This window comes from Lotus japonicus, chromosome 1, assembly GCF_012489685.1.
Source record: "Lotus japonicus ecotype B-129 chromosome 1, LjGifu_v1.2".
Taxonomy (NCBI): Eukaryota; Viridiplantae; Streptophyta; class Magnoliopsida; order Fabales; family Fabaceae; genus Lotus; species Lotus japonicus.
The window spans coordinates 131,256,029-131,278,140 of record NC_080041.1 but is presented as its reverse complement, the minus strand read 5'-3'; the positions used below and the strand labels follow the sequence as shown (position 1 = coordinate 131,278,140).

Here is a 22,112-nt window from a genome sequence, read left to right as displayed (position 1 = left end):
AAAACATTAGTTGAAGTGGTCTAATAATAAACTAGTGTGATGACCCGTGCGTTGCACGGAAATTTTAGGTTATTTATTTTTTTTATATATGAATGAATAAACTTAAATTCATTTAAATTGTGATAATATATTTTTTTTTTGTTGAAGAAAACATGATAGTATGTATCTTACATGTTACTTGTGTTGTTTAATAGTAAAAATTTCTAATATGTAAACTGGATGATTTACCTTTTTTTTAGAAAGTTAAATATATATATATATATATATATATAATAATAATAATAATAATAATAATAATAATAATAATAATAATATCAAAAGGCTTGAGAGCAAACTCTTAAGCATGCAATACAAACCAACCAACACCGGCGGCAAAAACCTAAAAACACACCCAAAGACCGAGCCAGACGAAAACCAATCAGAAGAAACCCCAAGACAGAAAGATAGGAAAAGCTAGAAAAGGCCGGAAAGTAAACAGGACAGAGCAAACAACCCAAAAACCCAACGCCCTGAACTGGATAATTTTCTTAGTAAAAATAAGTAAATACATGTTCGTTCAATACAACAAACGTTAATTTTCCTATGCACAAAAAACAAATACGACAAACATTATCAAAAACTTCCTTATACACTACATGCAAGGTAGAAGTAAGTATGTTTCTTGCATCATACAATATACAATTTTAAGCCCCCTCTTTGATCGTACTCTAGAGAGTTCTACGTACAACTGACCGTGAAGAAGAGAAAAAGGAGAGTATACAAATTTTAAGACCCCTCTTTGATCGTACTCTATAGAGTGCTACGTACAACTAATCGTGAAGAATAGGACATCAAAGTGGTACATACAACTTCTAAATTACTTTGCTAATGAATTTATTTTAAAATTACTTACTATAAATTTGTTTAACTACTGCAACCAACAATGAAAAAAGGTAATGTCATGCGATCCAACTAAAATCCATCAATTTGGCATGACATACTTAAATTCGAACTTAAAAACACTTCAATAGTGCGCTCATCATATTCATTATTATTGTTGCTTCTTACATCAGATTCATAGGTGTAATTTTTTTGCTTTGGCAAGACAATCATTCTCTCGACTTGTATAAGGCTCATAGACTCAAAAGGCTCTGGGTTCAAAAGGCTCATCAAATTTGTCCAAGCCTTTACCTCGTCTCATTTCTCCCTTTGAAATTCATGCATAAAGTTAAAAGGATAAGCACGATGGGATGCAAGAATTTTGGAGTCAAGCTCATTGATATTATCTACGTCCGTCAATCTAAAGAATTCAGTCTCATGCTACCATCAACAACATCAGTGATGTCTAACATTCGACGATTGCAAACCAAAAACTCCTTCTAGAACATGGGTGTGCTAGTATCAAGCCCCTTGTCCTTGAGAGCTGACATATCCCCAATGAATTGTGTAATGATGATTGACGATAGATCTTCCACCGGCACCCTAGATTATAGTCTCAAATCCTCAATTGAGAGTCCTTCAAAATTAATCATAGCCAATGTTTAAAACACAGACAGTTCAAAAATCTAAATAAACCTCAATCTAATACACAATATTTTTAATTCATAAATGTGGTGTATTAAACCAATAGGTAGCAAAAAAAACATTACAGATACATAAGATAAAAATGGTCTTGATTCCTTTCCTATGTACTCTGGTCTAACTTCAAATTCTTCTTCTTGGTGCCCACCGACACTTGCAACTTCTTTGCATCTGGATATTTAGATCAAATAGGGTTTCTTTTGTCAACACCATCATTCTCATGACTAACTTCATTGTTGAATAGTCAATGAAGTTAGCTATATGTTTCACTAAAGTATATTATGAAATTGAATCCTCAATCCGGAGCAAGCTTGGAATAAATCTAGCAAGGAAACCATCAGAAGCAAGTACACATCAAAAAACTTGGATAATTATACAAATAAGAGAAAAAGGGCTTTAATAAAGAAAAGTGCATGAATATTAATGATTTAACTTCATCTTGTCTATCATGCTCAATGACGCCTTGACTAAAGGCAAGTTGAAGATTTCCTTCAAATGCATTGCTAGTGTGGGTGCATATCAGAATGAGTGTTAGAACAATTTAAAAATTGGAGGGTCCTTAGGGTACATTTTTCAGTAGATGTTTAATGGGTTAAAGCACAATTATAATTCGTACATGAATAGTGTCACCAAAAGGATCAATTATGTACCAATGTTCATTAATAAACTCTCAACCCAAAATCATAGAATTCTCTCTAGTCATAATAGTTTGCAAACAATTTTAAGTGAAACTATTAATTTACCAAATACCAGTTTCAAAGGTTGGAAACATGGTTCTCAAATGGAATTTGAAAGAAAAACAAAAGGAATAGTCACAGAAGGGAACAAAACTATGGTAATCATATTTTGACATCTCCATCATCTATAAAATAACAAAACTTCAAAACAAACATCTAAAAGTTACACTCAAGGAAACCACTGCTATCCGACCTGAGGAAAAATATAAAAATATTGCATTATTATAGGACCAATAATCATAAATTCAAATTAGCTCTTAATAGCAAAGTGTCATAAACAACATTAATATAGATCTTCAAGTATAAGTTTCCTGCAAGGAAGATGATGAAAACTAAATAATAAAAAAAGTATTAGTGTAGATAGGAAAGAAATTCTCACTGTAAAGCTACATCCTAGGTAAGAAAAGATTCTAGTTTTTGAAACTATGGCATGCTTTTGAATGTCCTCTTGCATCAGTCCATTAGGTTTCTTTAATTTCAATTTCAAATGACCTCTTTCATTTTGATTAGGTTTGAAATTCAACAGACAGTGGTCTTTCAAAAAAAAAAAATTCAACAGACAATAAGGAAGGAAAGTGAATGAGAAACGTAAGAATAGGAGGTGACCACCAAGTCATATCCTCTATAATTATTGAAAGGAAACAAATTGAAAGAGAAACGTAGGTATCCACAAAATCAACCATATGCACATATCAATACTATCAGTCAAGTAGTCAATTAATAACGGTGATTACATATATATTAGTACTTTCTAATATGCACACAACATACTTTTACTTTACATTAGTTATAATAGTATATTTATTCATGAAATTATTTAATTAATTTCAAATTTATGTACTATATATTTATTAATTCCAGTATTTCGCAATTAAAAAAATAATAAAAATGATAATATATTATTAAAATTATTTAAAATTTTAGAAAATTTTATATTAAAAATAATAACTTTAAAGTGTGGATTTATTTTAAGAATAAGAATCTTAATATACTTGAAGTGCTGTAATAATATTGAAAGTTTTATTAGTTTTTACATTAAATGTTTTTATGTAAAATGTTCTTCTCGTGAAAGTTTTTATCCTGTAATCTAAAGAAAAGTAAATATAGAATATATATTAATGTTTTTTTTCTTCGTACGACATATTTTCACTTTCAATTTAACATAATATTATTTGTATAAACTCTTAATTTTTTAAAAAAATATGAAAAAATTCTTAATATAAACATTATTTTTATATTAGTTTTAATATGAAAATAGTTTGATGAAAAATGTTCCTCCTTGCGAAAGTTTTTTACTCTTTAATTTGTACACTAATGAAACCAAACTATATTATTATATAGAACACTTTGAATCTGAAATTATCTGGTAAAGTAGAAAAAATTATTAAAATTTAAAAGAGAAGTGCAAGCAATACTCTCCTTTGAACACTCTTCAACACACTCTTATTAATTAATTGAAATTCATGTAAAGGTATATACTTGTTGTTTCATTATGTTAGCTTTTAGTTGCATTCTCTTAGAATTCATTTAGAAGTGAAGTTAGGACCCTAGAAAATGAAGACAAAAGAGGTTTAAGAAAGAATTATCAGGTACATTACAAAAGGTTGAACTCATAAATGGATAATAAATTATTCCCAACGTATACACCTTCCCAAAGTGTTTCTCCTTTTTGTCTCAAACTAATAATGATAGAGAATGCATACCTCTAATTTAATTTGCCTCTATTTACCAATCAAATTATTTTATTAAAAAACTGAAAATGCTCCAATTTATTCTTGAAATCAGAACAAATACAATTAGGAACCTTCACATGTTGGTTTGGCTAAAAGGCATACTTAATGAGAGATATAATTAAAAGCAAAGATATTTAACAAAAATTGGCATGGGAAAGTAATCGGTGAAGTGAAGTGTTGCAACTGCTACAACTTCAAGTTAATAAAGGACATAAACAGTGGCTAAAAGGTTAGCCCAAGTGAAATGCTTGATTTGTGCAGTTAGAAGGTTAGCCTAAAAGTGACACACAACTACATAAACAAAGGACATAAAAGCAGTAAAAATGAAGCTCTGCCTGCTGCCCTAAATCACCTTCTTAGAGAAGGAGAAAGCAAATATTAAACAAAAATGCAGCAAATATTAAACAAAAATGTAATCTAAAATGGAAAATACAAATTAAAGGAATCAAGAGCATTACACACTGGAACCTGCAGGAGGGTTTCTTGCCAAGGGACCTGCAGGATCAGAACACGCAGTGGCGCGGGATGGTCTTGGAGAGGGGGAGGGGTAGAAGTCGAGGGATTAGGGCTCGAAGGGAGAAACAGCGGCATCATGGAGTGGAAGAGAAAGGCCCTGAAGGAGCATAATCCATCAACTTTGGAGGGGTTTTGGAAGAACACGCTTTGCACGTCAAGCCGAGCCAAAACCATTATGTCAAATGAAACTCCTCTTCGAAATCTCCTAGGTGCCTCTTGACGGAACGGTACAAGAAATACATGCTATATAGCAGCATTCCGTACATGCATTGTGCCTATCTCCCTTAGAAAAGATACATAGCTTAACGTGTCATGCATTTCATTCAAATTAACTAAATGCAATTTGCGATACAACGAACGCCCCTCCACGCCAAAAAAAAAAGATAAAAGAAAAGAGAAAACTAAATCAATAAATGAATCCTACAGTAAATAAAAACTAAATTTTCATTATAGGATTGCATACTTTACGTTTGAACTTTGAATATCTAATTTGTTCAAAAGTTGGTGTGCATAAATCATCAAGATGACATAGTCCAATAACTAAATTCACCTCGTCGTCGTGTTCGTCGCTCTCTCTCTCTGTTCGATTGGGGTTTAGGCCAGATCTGATTTCCCTCACCAGATTTGTTTAAAATGATTAATCGGCAATCTAGCATAGATTTTCAAGTAATGTTTGGTTTTCTTAAGTGTTGGATTTGACTTAACTATATTAAAAAAAGATAATATTAGATTCACGAAAAATATCTACTATCCATACTCATTGTTGTCAATCTCTAGAGATATCTCTTAATCTCTTATGAGATTACGATATCACGTAACAAAAACGAGACTAGCGGGGGTAATAACTTTTTTTCAAATCTCAGCTAATATCTCGAGATATCTCTTAATCTCTTGTAATATTGTGAGATTACCACGAGATTACGAGATTAACTTGTTTTGTTAAAAATGTCAAAAAATGTTTTGTCTAAGGCTATTTCAGTCATTTAACCGACAAATTTTAGGGTTTTCACTCATCTCTGTCGTTCTTTCCGCTTCTTCTCTCATCTTTGCGTGCGCAGCCTTCACACATCTTCTCGCGACCACTAGCGCAACTTCCTCCTCCTTAATTCGACGCGACTTCCTTCTCCTTTTGACGAAATCCAATCGACGATGAATGGATAACTAAAGAGGTAGATGCAGAGGAGAATGATATTGATGGTCATGATGATATTGTGGATATCATTGAATTAGTTCAAGACACCATTGAGAATTTGGTTCTTGATCCTAATGTTGGAGGGTCTAAGTCTATCTCATCTGAGGAAGAACTTTATGCTGATGATGAAGATGATGATTCAAGTTGTTCTAAATACGACGATGTTGTAGGATTTTAAATTTGGATGACTAATGGCTTATTTGTTCTTGTTTTAAGTTTATCATAACTTGTATTGATGTTTTGTTAACTTGTTATGACTTATGTACCTTAGGTTTGGATATTTGATAATTTTTTGCATGATTTTAATTGTCATTGTTGGATAATTTGGATAATTTTTAGTACTATTAGTGTGACTTAATCATTATTATAGTTTTAAAAGTATAATTTTTGCACGAGGTAATCTCTTACACGATTACATTACGAGATTACCTCCCCTCCACGAGATTAGGTAATCTCTAGAGATTGACAGCCATGCCCATATTAACTACGTCCCTTCCATTCCAAACCATATTTTGCTGGGTAATGATATATACACACCTCATCTTTTAAACACTTCATTTCCACCTATTTTTGTTTCTACCTCTCTCCTCTTATCATCCATCACATCTCATACTTTATCTCTCTTACTTTTTCTTTTCTTCCTATCTCTCTCCTCCTCCACCTCCTTCCACCTCAAAATGAGGTGTGAAGAAAACATTTTCCTATTTTGCTATAAACATGCCTTGTCTATAAACCCGAACCATATTTTTTTTCAGAGTAGATATGGTATAGAGATAAAAGAATACCATATTGTGTTGATGAATTATGGGAAAATAAATGTATGCTCACATAATAACATTGAAAATGCTAGCAATACACTCTTCAAAACATTTCAAATATTTTCTAATTTTAATTTAATTATAATATGATAAAATTATACCACCAAATTAATTGAATATATGTGTAAACTACTAAACTTATTTACTGATCAATCGGTGTATAGTTAACAATCTGTGCAAAACCTAATTGAATCGGATATAACTTATTTCGGTTTATAGATTCAATTTAAAACAACTAATTGGATTAATCAATCAGGCAACTTATTATCATAGGGACAATTATTAAAGTAGCGACTTTACTATTAATTTATTAAATAACACACGCCAGCTTTCCCTGACTTTATAATTATTCATCCTTCTAACATGAGACACCCTCTTTAGTCTTTACTAGTATTATATTGAGCGTTTATTCATAAGTAGAACTAAAAAGATATAGCTAGCTATTAATAGAAGGACAACTTTCTGCTTAAAGTCCATGAAAAAGAATCACATTTCAATTTGACTTTTTAATCCAACAATTTTCATCCTCATAAGACTTATCTTTGGTATAACGCACGCCTTTAGAACATCGAACAATAGATTGATCTGATCTTATTCTCAAACAACTTTGTTAGGTCATGAATAGGTGTACTATACACCAGTACATTTTTTTGTTATTTAATGCAGATTTTCTTCTTTATTTCTCTTTTTTTATGGGGTATATGTGGTCTTATCAATTATGATGTATAATAGTAGATGGGAAAGTTCTTATCATAAAAATTCATAACAAAAAAAAGGTTCTTTTCACAAAAGAGAGGGGAAAGTAGCAAAGGGGATTAGGGGAATGATAAAGGAGCCGGATGAGGATGCCAGTATGCCACTGTTAATAGGTCAAAGTTAACTTTAACTTCTAGAGCTACCTTAATTGGGCAACATTTGTCATTTTGTGTTTAAACCAAATTTAGCAATGAATATGAAGTTCAACGGTAGTGAAAGGTGAAAGGTAGGAAAATTTATACATATCACTAAAATTCAAATGGTCCATAGAGCCAACTCCAAAAGTATGAATTATATATTTTTTTCCTTTTCATGTTATTTACGGCTCCAAAAACGTACCTTTTACGTTGAATAAATTTCCGTATTTGTCTACTATGAACCAATAAAAATTTGGCTAAAAAATTAAAAAAGTTTCTTTTATAAATTAATTTTAACACATAATAATAACATCCAAATAACTTATGGATTAACTTTTCATTCAAAAAAAAACTTATGGATTAACTTTTCAAAACCAATGTTTCAAAAAAAAAAAACAAACTTTTCAAAACCAAAACCTACATAAAGTCTATTAAAATATTATGTTGTCCCCATAACTACTTGATTGTTTAGATCATCGCCCATTAACAACTCCTCTTCTTGTGTGATGTATTGAACAACACTATCTAGATTCTTCAAAAACTTTCTTTCAGAGAAACTTCTGATCTGACTTGAGAAGTGTAAGAACTTATGATATTGATAGTCTCTTGAGCCATCTAACATTTTAGAGATAAGATTCAGCCTCAAATTGTTTAACGCTCACCCCATTCTTGTTCTAGTTATTGTTCCACAATAATACACGCGCGCACCACTTTGACCTTCCCTATGTATCAAAGCTTAAATCTCGTGGCACCACTTTTTCTACCATATTAACACACATCTACTAAAATACATTCTTCTAAATTTAATTCCTCCTAACTTAATTAATCATGTCAAATTAAATTATGCTCAACTTCAAAACCAACTTAAATTAACTAATTTTCTAGCATTTAAAGGTTTATTGCCGGCTTTAAAGAAACAACCCAGTCATGAAGCTTAAAGGCATTTGACTTGCATTTGCAACAACTAGGTATATCCCAAAGGACTAAGATATTAACATGAGACTGATCCTAGTATGGACTTCTTGTTCAAATTTTCATTGTATATTTAGTTAATGTACCTCTATATATACTAAATAATGGAATGATTTTATGAGTATAATTTTTTTATGGACTTCTCTATTGTGGATTAAGAAAAATATGATTCAAATATGAAAAAACTTCACTATAAATTATTTTTAACATATTAAAAACATATTATAAATTACATATTAAGTAAATATTAGTTTTATAACAAATAAAAATATGCATCATAAATTGATCAATATTTTTTTACATTGTCGGGCACAAAATTACATTTTCTTTTATAATGGTCATATCTCATAACTGGATTTGATCATATAAGTTGCCAATCACATAAATTATGACAATTTCAATCAGAAAATATTAAGAAGAAAGCAACAATGCTGGTGTGAAGAAAATATATGCAATTTTTTTTTTTGAGGAATACTAACTTTAATTTATTCTTCACATTCACGTACATTTTCATATTATTTAATTTCCGGTTTTTATATATATATATATATTTTTTTATCACATCATTTATTATATTTATCTATCTTTTTTATATTTCTATAAAATAAAATTGAGGTATAAATGAATTATTTTTGCTGTAAAAAGTAAAAACAACAACAACAAAAAAAGGAAAAAGAAAAAAAGCTTTGGCTGGCCTAACAAAGTGGACCCCGTTTACACATCATCATCTCATTCTTTGTATCAGGAAAAACAGGGTACTAGACACCAGATAATTTGATGTCCTGAAACAACAACATATATAACGTAGAAAGTGATGGATAACATGAGTAGTTATGTCAATTTTAGTTTTTCAAAAGGCATGAACGCTTTAAAGGTTGGAAACAACAATCTACTCACATGTGGGGCAAAGCACATGAAAGAGAAATGACAGATCTGGACAACTTTCTTGAATGAGTAGTGATATGATATGTGAACCTGTGTTTTTGGACTTACAATCGGTATATTTCTTTAGCTACGACTAAACACAATGAATTAAATACAACATTTTAAAGGTTTCAAAAACCTAGGAAAAAAATGCAATTAATTTTGAAGCGGGTTGTGCGCAGAGTTTCTAAACTGTGAGAAAACTTTAAAAAAAATGTTTAGCATGGGATGCTAAAATTTCCGCAAAATAAACAAAATAACTTTGTGCAATCTCCCAAATCGTTAGAATTTTTTCACATATTTTGTAAATTGTGACTGTTAAAAATCTGCGATTCTTGAATAACTAATTTTTTAAATAGAAAAAGTTATGTTACTAATTGTAGTACTGAAGAATATTAACATTCTCTTGTTAAAATTTCACATAAATTTTTCTTATCTATCTCGTTTTCCATCATTACTAAAATTCCCCTTTCAAAAAAAAAATCATTACTAAAATTCTAAGAGGATTATATTATATCAAATTGCGTAAATAATTAAAAAAAGAGAAATAGACGCAAAATAATATAAGAAAATCACATAAAATTTTAAAATAAGATGATATTTTCCGAATGAAACTGGCCTCTTTCATGAGCTAAGCATGCAAACTTAGGACACGTCTGAAATATCTAAAACTTATCACGAAGAACATCTTCCACTTGTATTAGTGAGAATAAAGAATTTGAAAACAATTAAAAGGACATTACGACAAACAGATGGGTGGACAGTTAAAATAATATTAGTATACTTGGCCACGTTCCCCAACTTGTTCTTGCCTTGCACAATTCTATTTTTGGTTTAAGATGTAAAAAATGAAGAAAGAGGTAGCTAGAGCAGGAAGTAGTATCCCTATAAATAGTGGAAAAGGATTAGTGGCAATGTTTGGGTAAATAGCCAAGTTGGTCCCTGAATGTGTCAACCGCCTTTAAGTTGGTCCCTAAACTTCTAAAATGCATCCCGCAATCCTTGGATGTGGCAAAATGCATTCAAGTTAGTCCAGACGTTAAAAATCTTAACAGGGGTTAACGGAATGCTGACATGGATTTTTTTTTTGTCAAGGCTGAAGCTTAGGTGACATTTGTATGTTGAGAAAGTTTTTAAAGGTTTCAATTTACTCCCTATGGTTGAAAAAAATTTCATTCACTCCCCCATCTTCCTCTACCTCTCCCCACCACCATCACCCCCTCTCTTCCTCCCACCTTCCTCCTCAACCGACCACCCACTCCACCACCACCACTCTAAAATCCCAACTCAAAAACCATAAACCATAAACCAAAAACCCCCAAATTTATGGAAGAAGGATGAGCTTAACACACTTTATATCACAACCCCATTTGGAGACTACAGACTACAGAGTTGGAATTGGGTCTCCCACCTCACCTTGAGCTCCTCCCTCCGCTGTTGGATTTGTAGCAGATATCCAGAAACAATAACCAAAACCCAGAAACCACAACTCCTACTCCTTCATGCTTCATGTGGAAGCATTGCTAATTAACATAGGTCTTACCTTATATATACTGATGCATATGTTTGAGTTGACATCAAAGTTGCTAAACAGTTTTATTAATATGAACCGGGTAATTGAAAGAGAGATATATTTTGTACCCAAAGCTCAGGGTCTGGGCAGATACAAATTAAAGCTGCAAAGAAAGGGAAAAGCATTGCTAAGAGACAATAACTTTGTCTCTCATACAAGGACAATGTACACATGATTGTTTCCTTTTTTCCTTTCATGTGAATCAATGTATAGAGCTATATTCATTACCAATTTGTAGTGCAATGAAAATAAGTCTCCAAATGCAGCCGTTTATTTCTCCTTGTCTTTGGCAGATAAAAAAATTACCGCCCCATTCCACAAAGTGATGAAAGATCCCCTGTCTCTTCCCGGAACCGCCATGTTCAACCCAGAAATGGAAACATCGATTCAAAAATCCCAAAAACACTAATTTAAAATCCCTAAATTCAAACTCATAAACAATAACGTCTAAACACTAAGATAGTGATATTGCATATTGATTCAAGGCTCTGGTGAGGCCAAACAGAGATTGAGAGAGAACGGGGTAGAGCGAGAGAGAGAGGGAGAGCGACAACCGACTTTCCCAAGTGACTCAAACCCTCCAAAGCTTTCAAATTTCACCCTTAGACAACACAGATCGAACATAATACCTCCCTCACCCGTCAAACAACACGAGTTTGAGAAGATCGAAGTCGTTGGAGTCCAGTGCGATGTGGCGTCGTGGTTTAGAGGGAAGTGAGAGAGGAAGAGGCAGCGGGAGTGGAGGTCTTAGGCGGCGATGACGCCGAACTGAGGGAGGCTCAGAACGATGAACGGTGGTCGATGGTTCTAGATTGAGCATAGAGGATGTATCTCTAGGGTTTGAGATACAGACTACAGTGTTGGAATTGGGTGTTTATTTTCGATGTTGTTGGTGAATGGTGAGTGGTTGGTGCAGTTGGTGGTGGTGAATTGTGGAAAACACCAACGTTGGAGATGGGTCGGTGAGTGATTCAACAGCGCAACAGACAAGAGAGGAGCGTAGCTCAAATTTGAAAACTTGCGATAAGCATATGCGATTCACCTGTTTGAAAATTTGGGGGTTTTTTGGTTTATGGATTTTGAGTTGGGATTTTAAAGTGGTGGTAGTGCAGTGGACGGCTGAGGAGGAAGGTGGAAGGAAGAGAGGGTGATGGTGGTGGGGAGAGGAGGAAGATGGGGGAGAGAAAGGTATTTTTTTTAACCATAGGGACTAAATTGAAAATTTATGTTTCGGTCAAATCTCTTTTCCGACGTGGAATTTCCAAGTGGAAAAAAATATGACATGCGAGCCACTCCGTTAACGTCTGTTAAGATTTTTAACGCCAGGGACTAACTTGAATGCATTTTGCCACATTTAGGGACCGTGAGATGCATTTTAGAAGTTTAGGGACCAACATGAAGGCGGTTGACACATTCAGGGACCAACTTGACTATTTACCCGGCAATGTTTGGAGTTCTAAATTAGTACATCTTGGCATGATAAAGTAAGTCATTGAAAAAAGAGAGAGACAGGTGGTAATGCTCAGCTGCTCAAAATAATTTATTTTTTGATAAAACATATTGTAACTAAATTTGATTGAGTGGATATTAGCCTTGGATTTCCAACTTGTACATGGTACATGGTGTACATCATTATATACATGTTTGTTTATGCTATGGGAAATCTCGCAATCCTTTTTGAGAAAAGCTAGTTATACTTTTTGGATGAGTTTCACTTTTATTAGAATTGTTTTTCTTCTATGAGAATTAATAAATCTAGAAGCTACTAGAAAAATTTCTTCATAAAATTAATTCTGTCTTAAAAATTATTTCTAAAAACATTTCCAAACATGCGCAAAATGTAGTTTCTCAAACTATCACACTGTTGAACATACAATTTTGGTCACATTATACCTCGTCACAATATGCAAAATATTTAAAAGAAATCTATCTAAAGATTAGGAAACACTGTATAGATTGCGATTAAACATTTTTTTTATTAACAGAGGTTGAATTTCCTTAAACTTTTTTTTACATTTCATGTTAAAAATGGTCGTTAAACATATATGTCGATTAGATGTCACAAGCTCAAAGAATTTATGTATAAGAACGTAATCCAAACGCACATTACAGCTACAGGGAATTTTTTTGTTAGATAGGACGGCAAAGAATTTAATTTTGATGTATAATAATAATCCAAGTTAGAAATAATATAAAGTAATGAACTAGGCACATAGTACTAAGATGGTGGAGGGTCCTGGTTAAGCATGAAAACCAAACCCCATTGGTGTATTATTTTTGTATGCATTTAATTAATCTCTCTTCTTTCCCAGTTCCACTTTCTCTCACCTTGAGTGTGTGCTTCATATTATACCGACATGGCTCCAATCTAATGGGGTTTTCTCTGCTTAAGGATTCTTGCTGTTTCTTCTTCTGCTTGTCAGTGCACTTTCTTTCTATGTTTCTTCTTCTTCTTCTTGGAGTTTAACTCACTCTATTGAGCTTGACTTTCTGGTTATTTTTGGGGGAGTATATATTTATTTTTCATTAATGCTTTCTCTGTTTTGGTTTTGTTTATGTATCTGGGTTTTGTATTTGGTATGTATGGTTCATTGTTTGTACTTTTCTGTTGGGATTGTTGTTGGACTGTGTCTTTCTTGATTGTAATTCCCACCTTACTTTTGTCTTCTTTCTACTTATGTCCACTCCTATGTCCCCCATGTTCAATTTTTTTAAGTTTCTATTGCTTAGGCTTTCTTGTGTGGTATTGATTTTTTTATATTATTATAGTTATTGATAAGGTGTGGAAATTGAAATTCTGTTTTGTGTATTTTTCAATCCAGCTCCTTTTTTCTGACGTTTATGCTGAAGACTGGATAAAAATCCCAGGTAGAACATACTGTTTTTGCTTTTTCTACCTTCTCTTTTATTGGAAAAATCTGTCCTTTTAGAAGCTGTATAATGTTTCTGGCTCTCAGCCTTGCTAATTGTTTCACTTGTTTTGGTATTTGTTTTTCCATCTTACCTTACAGGAAGTTGTTTAAGGATTAACTTAGAAATAATCTTTTGGATAATTTTGGAGGGTGCATATGGCGATGCAAACTGCTAATCTCATAGAACATGAAGGGATTGCGCACAATTTTGTTGGGCAGTTGTCATCTGCAACTTCAGCACCATGGTGGAGTGCTTTTGGATCTCAAGCTGTTTATGGTGAGTCTTGTGGCCAAATGAAACCCTTTTCGTTGGAGCCGCCTATCTCGGTAGACCAACTTGCTGCCGGTAAGCAATCGGCTAGAGGAGCTGAACAAGTGTTGGCCAAAGGACACACAACTCAGTTTACCATCTTCCCAGGTATTTAATTTGATTGTGGATGTATGATGCACAAACATGTAAATAACACAATAAGTTGGTTTTGGTAAAACTGACCGTAGTAAAAATGAGTTCAAAGTGAAGTGATTTATGTTTGGATGCATTAATGAAATAAGTGAATTTTGTAGGGTAATGTTGTGACATCTAGTTGCAAAATCTCACAATTAATTATGTTCAACGCAAAAGCTACTCTGTCTAGCTTCTAACAAATTGATTTTGGGACTGGAATCAATTGTCCAAGATGACTCCCAAAAATCTATATTGTCATCCGAAAGTGGTTTTACTCGGGGAGAATTGATTCTAAGGGAAGCTGCAAATATCAGTGTAGTTGCACATGATTTGGGACTTCAAAGACAAAGCAAGCAATATTCTTTTCTGCTAAGCTTTTGGCAAGTAAAAACTTTGCAGCATCTCTTGCTATAGTCATATCTTGGGTTCTTTTTATTTCCATGAATGGGACATGGTTAAATATCTTCCATATGAGGGCCCATTTTCATTATAAGTCATTCTTAGTTGAGAGCAGAAAGATATGCAAAGTATAGAGCTTCTTGTTAGAATTCTGAATTGCTTTAAACTATCAGAGAAAAGCTTCTTTTTTCCCATTTGTTTTGAACTTTGAAGTTACAGTTTTTGCTGCACTTGACACCAACTTTCCTGTGGGATTAACTTTTAAGATGTTTCTTCTTCAGATGATTGTAAAGTGTTAGGTAATGCACAGAAGCCTCAGACAACCATATCACTGCAGTCATCACCTACTGATACCCACTCTCGTTTTGAGCTAGGATTTAGTCAGCCTATGGTAAAACCTCTGCAAAACAAAACCACTTTGATGATTTAGTATTTTGTTTGTAGACATATTTTGCTTATGCTTGGTATCTTTTCTTTTGTAGATCTGTGCTAAGTATCCTTACACGGATCAATTTTATGGGCTCTTCTCAACTTATGGACCTCAAATTTCGGTTTGTCTTTTACTTCAGCAAGCTTCTTGATCTACATAATCCAGACTGTGCTTTCATCATGGTTTTGCCTTTAGTTATCATTTGGTGATTGACTGGTAAATTTTTTCCTACTTATTCATCAATGTATGTATCGTGCTTATCAATATAGGGACGTATAATGCTGCCACTTAACCTGACAACCGATGAAGGACCAATTTACGTTAATGCTAAGCAGTACCATGGAATCATTAGGCGTCGGCAGTCTCGTGCCAAAGCTGTGCTTGATCGCAAAATGACTAAACGTCGTAAGGTATGATTCCTCATATGGGTGTCCCAATTTTTTGTCATTCTCAAACATTATTTTGGTTTCAAAGCCCTGTAATATGGAAGCTGCTTTGGTCTCAACTAATTTGAGTTGAATTATGTGGACTCAATTAAGGCCTAAACTCTCCTCATGCTTGTTTTTTCTTTCCACAAAACTTGCACCTGAAACCTTGTTTAAGGAGAACTGAGCATTTTCCAATTTGGACCATCAAGAATTGATTTTGTCATCTTTAAACTAATGAATATAATATGGCTCTAGTCTTGGCTTTAGAACATTTTAGTGTTGATAGGATGGTCTGACCAAATTTATGTGGAAAGTGGTGCACCATCACTGTCAGTGCAAAGTAATTCTGTACTTGACAAGAGCTTTGTTAGCTGTAGGCTGATTACAAATTTCAACTATGTGTGAAATGGTATTGTTTCCTTTTCTCTTCTTTTAAGAGCTATTTGTGTTTGTATTTGTCTTACAGCCCTATTTGCATGAGTCCCGCCATCTCCATGCACTGCGACGACCAAGAGGATGTGGTGGTCGTTTCTTGAACACAAAGGTTTCTGCTAATGGAAATGGCAAAACTGGAAGGGACGTGAAGAAAACTGGTGGTGAACAGCTACAGTCCAGTGGTTCTCAGGGTTCTGATGTCTTTCAATCTGAGGTTGGAACTTTAAACTCTTCGAAAGAGACTAATGGGAGCAGTCCAAATGTTTCTGGTTTAGAGGTGACTAGCATGTATTCAAGGGGAGGTTTTGACACCTTTTCTTTCAACCATCTTGGATCTTCTGTCTACCCTCTGGCAGACATGGTCGATTGTGGGCGTGGCATCATGCCCACAAAATGGGTTGCAGCGGGAGGTAACAGCTGCAACCTTAACACTTGATCGGCAAAGAATCAAGTGCAGGCTTGGCGCAATGTTGTACCAAACCCTGTCCTTGATGAGGCCAGATAGCAGTGGGCTTGTCTCCGCATCTGGTCTTAAGGCAATCCATCCTTGGCTCATTCTTTGGCAGTTCATCCTTGGCTCATTGTACTATAGGTATCATCTGTCTTACTGTTCAGGAATGTCTCAGTATGATATCCTGATACAGAAGGCAATTGTGTGTCTGTCTTTGTGTGAAAATAAAAAAGCACAGACATTCTAGTTATGTGTGCTTTCATTAACGCCTGAATCTGGTGTTTTGTTCTGTATTTCTGACTTTGTGGATCAATGTAACATAGAAGTTTGGTATGTTATTTGTTAGAAAACTAAAGCATAGCAATGTCAAAATTTTATTATGTTATGCATTTGAGAATTAGCAAGTACAGCAAATCAGCAAACAATTCCAATCGATGAACTTTAGAAAATTGTTGGACCAGTTGATAACACATTAATCCATCAGCTGAATATCAAGAATTATCAACCAGACGACTCTTGTTGACATCAGGATGGTTTATTCAAGAATTATAAACCAGATAACCATTCATGTTCTCATCAGGATGGTTTATCAATAAATATATACTGCCTTCGTTTCTTATATGGTTTAGAAAAGGTGTCAACCAAATCTAGGAAAATTTCCTTTAAGATTCAAAGGGTTTAAGAGAGAATTCCATAGGTGGCACAAGAAGACCCTCCAATAGAATGATTTAGAATTTTTCAAGAGGTTGTTAGAGATGCAGAGCATAAGTAATTAGAGGAGGTGGATTGATGAAGTTAAAAAAATACTCAAAAAGTGTATTGGGAAGTTGTGGTGGAAGGAAGAATTTTATAGGATAAAAATACTCACAAAGAAATATCCGTAACAAAATAGCGACGGAAGTGTCCGTCACGAATCAGCGACGGAAGCATCCGCCACGAGATAGCAACGTAGGTATCCGTCACAAAATAGTGACGGAAGTACGTCATAAAATAGCGACTGATCTGTCCGTCACAAGTTAGCGACGGATTGTATTTGACAAAATATTGATTTTTCAGTTGAAAATTTGTGAATGGAAGGGAGAGTAACATTTGGACTTGTGGAAGCAAAGAGCCCTGGATTTGGCACCCCAGGGCTTAGAAATGCCACCCCACTTAAAAGTGGGGAAATACTATTATGCCCCTCCGTGTTTTAGTTCGGACTAACCATTTCCGATGTACTTCGGATTGCTCAATTCCGATATGCTCCGGATAATAAAGTTCCGAAGGATGTTATTATTAAATCAAAACACGGGCTCATTTCCCATTTCATTCCGAAACCATTCTTGAACTTCCATTTCCGAAGCCCTCTATCAGAGCTCTGCCTTCATCATCTTCTTCGTCAACTGGAATTGCTCCTGGAACTGGGATTCCGCAATAGAGGTAATCTTCGTTCATCTTCATCATCATCAGAGCTCTCCCTTCATTCATCATCATCTTGTTTTTAGGGTTACGGATTCGATTCGTTGGGTGCGGTTTGCTATTAGGGTATTAGGGTTTATTGTGGAGAATCCTATACTAATTCATGTTTGATATGAAAAACGATTGAAATTCATGTACGGGCACCATGTTTTCACACCCCAGAACGAATTGAAATTCACATCCCTTTCACTGTTTGTTATCTACCCTGAGTTTTGGAGTTTTGAGTTCTGGAAGCTGCATTTTCTCACCTGTTATCTACCATGTTTGCATTTATTTTTCTTAACATTGATCCATTAGTTTTTTTTGATAGGCAACTGTGAAATTCCCCTCTGAACTTAAGAACTTGAGCAAAAAGATTTGATTGAGCACAAAGGGAGAACTTGTTTCAGGTACACTTACTCTCAATCTCATGAATAATTGAGACAGAACCATTACTCTTTTCTAGCATAACTTTTGATTTGCATGAAATGGTAGCTGTGGAACAATAAATATAGGAAGTTGTTGCTATAGGTTGCTGCTATATAGGTTGCTGCTATATAAATAACCATTACTAGGTTGTTGCTAACTTTTGCTGCTATATAGGTTGCTGCTATATAGGTTGCTGCTATATAAATAACCATTACTCTTTTCAGGTTACATAGGTTGCTGCTATATTGATGATTGTTGCTATATTGCTGGATTTTTTTGTAACTTGTTGCTATAAATTCCCCTCTGCTATATCTTTGTTGAGATATTTTAGAAAGAAAGTTTGTTGAAAGCCTAATTACAGGGCTGAAACTCCAGTTTTTCATTCCAGTTTTTACCTTTGTTTGAAATTGTCTCTGTAAAATTTAATACAAAAGAATGAGATCATGAAACTTAGATATTTCAAATGATAATGGAGTGGCATACTGTTGGGATATGCAAGGAGTGAAGTCTGAGTGAAAAATAGAGAGGGTGTTCAAAAGATATTTAATCAAGAAATTGATAGCCAATAGACTAAGAAACCAGTAAGAAATATTGTGGGAGGATGTCTGTTGGTATAGGTAGATATTTAGGTCTCAACACGCGTTCCAGGTCCAGTATATTACTGTATTATACACTAATTGTTCAAAATATTTTCCCCCTCCTTTCTATAGTGTTAAAACAAAGGATAATGTCCGATTCTATACTTGTTTTCCTTGTTTGGGGTTAAGGAACTTAAAACTTTCATTTTAATGAATTTTTCACCCTATTTAATTTAGGATTTAAATAAAAGGTAGAGCAGTGTAATGAAGCTCTAGCAGTTTAGTGACAATGTTGTAATGTCACAATGTACCAAGTTACATTGAAATGAAATTGGGCTCTAAGGGTATTGTTTAAAAATTAAAACAAATGAAAGAAGTTAGATTCTAAGATAGATATGCCATGCTATTGATAACAATGGAAACCCACAAGTTATCTAGTTAAGCTCCAATAAGTCCATTCTCACAAATTGATTATATTTCCTTCTGTGTGTCCACTAATTACATTAGTTTCTTAAGCAGCCTAGTGTCCCCTGCTGTGTTGTAAAAGTTAGTGAAGCTGTGTAAATTATGCATCCTTTGTTTGTGGTACAATGTACTTCACATACAGTTTTCATAGAAAGCAAGTTGAGGAAAAAATAGTTGTGTTTGGCTTGCTCTGGGCTAATTGCTGATTTCGGTGAAGCATAAAGCTAGATGCTAATAAATTTATGAAGATATCTTTGCATTGTGAGGGGGCTAATAGTTATGCTGTTTGCCTGAATTTATCTTATTTAGTGTAGTGAAGGAATATACAGATAAGATGTGAAAAATATCCATGAGAAATTAGCTGAATAAGAAGGCAAAGGTTCTCTCACAAATCATGAGGATGTCTATCCTACCATACACTGTATGAAGAAGTTAACCATTGGAAATGATTCACCCCACTATCTGATTTCATTATGCTCCCTAAAAGCCTTTTCTCCAACCAGATTTATATAGTATGCTTGCATTGTTCCACTTCTGATTGTTTCTTTTACTATTGATCATGTTTAAAGAAAAGTTGATCTAAACATCCTCAACATACTTGATAATCTGTCTTGGTACATATCTCTTGCTGATTGCATGAATATTCAGTTATAAAGCTCATCAATTGGTACTTTTACAATTATCTGATGAGTATTATTTTTTCATAGATGGCTAAGAGGAAGAGCCAAGGGCGCAGGAAATCACATGTTGCTGGGAGCTCCCATGATGCCACGGAGGATGTTGAGGATCGCTACACAGCCCCTGATGATGTTGAGGATCGCCACAGACGGCTGCATGCTTCTTTTCGTAGAGTCAGAGGCAGATTTGGTGAGGACCAGGATGTTGGTGGGACATCAAATGAGGAGCGTCGAGACCCTTGTGAGATGATTCATGAGCCTTCTCGTCAGACGAATCCCGAGCCTTCTCCGCCTTCTCGTCGGATGACTCCTCAGAGTTCGGCAGAGAGTGAGCATGAGGTTGATGTGGAGCATGAGGTTGATGTGGAGCTTCAGGTTGATGTGGAGCCTGAGGTTGGTGTGGAGCTTGAGGGTGATGCTGGAGCACGACGGGATGAGGTGCCAGTCCAGACAGAGGCACCGTTTCCAGGGGGGCCTGATGATCTGTCACTGTTGGTCCGTTACCCACATCACGTTGCGCCGTGTCTGTGGCATCATATTATAGGCACCGACCCGCGTTACCCCGATAGAGGTGTGTTGAAGTTTGCCAGCGCTGGGATGAAGCTGGCAAAGCTGACATGTGAGGGCGAGGGAGACGATATGAGCGCTGTTCGTCAGCGTGTGGAGGGGACCGGACTCTATCCGCTCTTCAGTTGCACCTATCTGGAGATAGACACACCCCTTCTATCTGCCCTCGTCGAGAGATGGCATGAGGATACCAGCAGCTTCCACATGCCATTCGGGGAGATGACCATCACCCTGGATGACGTGTCATCTATACTTCATTTGCCGATGGGTGATAGGTTTTATACTCCCGGACAGGCCAGCAGAGAACAGGCAGCGGAGACCTGTGTTCTGCTCTTAGGAGGGGTAGCCACGGACTACATCATGGAGTTTAAGGCGGTGAAGACCATTGGCTTGCGATTCGGGTTCTTGCAGACTCTTTACACTAGGGCTCTTGCTGGTTAGTTGTACTGTATACTTAATTTATTTATTTGCAACTATTATATGTGAATTAAATGATTAATGGTTTCTTTGTTGTACTTTAGAGCATCGGCATGACCATGCAGCACGGATGTGGCTACTTCACCTCCTCGGCTCGACCTTGTTTGCGAACAAGAGTGGAGGACACTACACTTCTGTCCATTGGATCGGCATGCTGCAGCATCTTGATCGGGTGTCAGAGTATGCGTGGGGCGCCATTGCACTAGCTACACTGTATGATGCACTTGGTCATGCCTCACGGAGGAAGACCAAGCAGATGAGCGGTTGTTCTTCCCTCCTGGTAGCTTGGGTGTTTGAGCACTTCCCACCCACCATTATTCAGCGGATTGAGGTCCCCGAGTACACGGAGGACCAGCCCAGAGCGTGCAGGTGGATGGAGTCCCGGGCTGGGCATGCTGGACTGATGGAGAGGCGAGTTCTCTTCGATCAGATGACGGCAGAGGACGTCATATGGACACCGTATGAGGAGCACAGGAGTCACAGAGAGCTGGACGTCCGAGCTTTATACTCAGGCTACATCCGGACTCCCATCCGGACGGCCGTGCGACCTCATCTTCCTGAGCGTGTGATGCGGCAGTTGGGTACGTGCAGCCTATCCCGCGACACCCATCTGTTGTGATGGGCATGAGTTCTGCTGCGGAGGTCGTTGATGCAGCATACCAGGATTATGAGCCACACTTGATTCCAGGGGGGGTCCCTAGTATAGTGGATGGAGCGGCAGTAGATGATTACCTGGACTGGTACACCGGTGTATCTCACCGGTTCATCATCCCGGATGAGAGTAGGGCCGATCTCAGTGCTGTGGTAAGTGTGAACTTAATTTTCTTTATGCATTTGTGGTTTTGTGTATGCGGTTTACTAACATGTATATTGATTTATTTTCAGGCTTCTTTGCGTCGGGCCGTTGATTTGCTAGAGCAGGGACTTGAGGTCGACGACGGTCCCCCTAGAGATACACGCTCCCGCACTTTATTAGAGAAGTGCCTCACTGTCATCAGAGACTTGAGCAGGACCCAGGGCGTCACTTTCGTTGGTGTACGAGGAGGCAGAGGTCGAGGCAGAGG

At 35.7% G+C, this 22,112-nt stretch overlaps 2 protein-coding genes across 3 annotated transcripts; both read left to right on the top strand.

The window, feature by feature from the left end:
* The first annotated feature begins 13,179 nt into the window (after positions 1 to 13,179).
* Positions 13,180 to 16,751, top strand: LOC130730822 (nuclear transcription factor Y subunit A-10-like). 2 transcript variants are annotated; one of them, XM_057582938.1, is made up of 7 exons: positions 13,180 to 13,336; positions 13,741 to 13,786; positions 13,930 to 14,248; positions 14,956 to 15,065; positions 15,157 to 15,225; positions 15,374 to 15,514; positions 15,999 to 16,751. In XM_057582938.1, the coding sequence occupies exons 3-7, from the start codon at positions 13,987 to 13,989 to the stop codon at positions 16,401 to 16,403; spliced, it is 987 nt and encodes a 328-aa protein (XP_057438921.1). In that variant the 5' UTR covers positions 13,180 to 13,336; positions 13,741 to 13,786; positions 13,930 to 13,986; the 3' UTR covers positions 16,404 to 16,751. The 2 variants fall into 2 exon arrangements, with proteins under 2 accessions (XP_057438921.1, XP_057438922.1); XM_057582939.1 differs by lacking the exon at positions 13,180 to 13,336 and having other exon boundaries at positions 13,390 to 13,786.
* Positions 16,752 to 20,034: 3,283 nt separating this feature from the next.
* On the top strand, positions 20,035 to 22,073 carry LOC130725981 (protein MAINTENANCE OF MERISTEMS-like). Its single transcript, XM_057577179.1, has 3 exons — positions 20,035 to 21,007; positions 21,093 to 21,852; positions 21,934 to 22,073. The coding sequence occupies exons 1-2, from the start codon at positions 20,035 to 20,037 to the stop codon at positions 21,665 to 21,667; spliced, it is 1,548 nt and encodes a 515-aa protein (XP_057433162.1). The 3' UTR covers positions 21,668 to 21,852; positions 21,934 to 22,073.
* The last annotated feature ends 39 nt before the right edge of the window (positions 22,074 to 22,112 follow it).

Bases quoted from the DNA above. Each gene is read 5' to 3' on its own strand.
- LOC130730822 (XM_057582938.1), top strand. From the start codon at position 13,987: ATGGCGATGCAAACTGCTAATCTCATAGAACATGAAGGGATTGCGCAC. The intron at 14,249-14,955 runs GTATTTAATTTG...TTTCTTCTTCAG, and splicing joins TCAGTTTACCATCTTCCCAG to ATGATTGTAAAGTGTTAGGT. The intron at 15,226-15,373 runs GTTTGTCTTTTA...TTATCAATATAG, and splicing joins CTTATGGACCTCAAATTTCG to GGACGTATAATGCTGCCACT.
- LOC130725981 (XM_057577179.1), top strand. From the start codon at position 20,035: ATGGCTAAGAGGAAGAGCCAAGGGCGCAGGAAATCACATGTTGCTGGG. The intron at 21,008-21,092 runs GTTAGTTGTACT...GTTGTACTTTAG, and splicing joins TTACACTAGGGCTCTTGCTG to AGCATCGGCATGACCATGCA.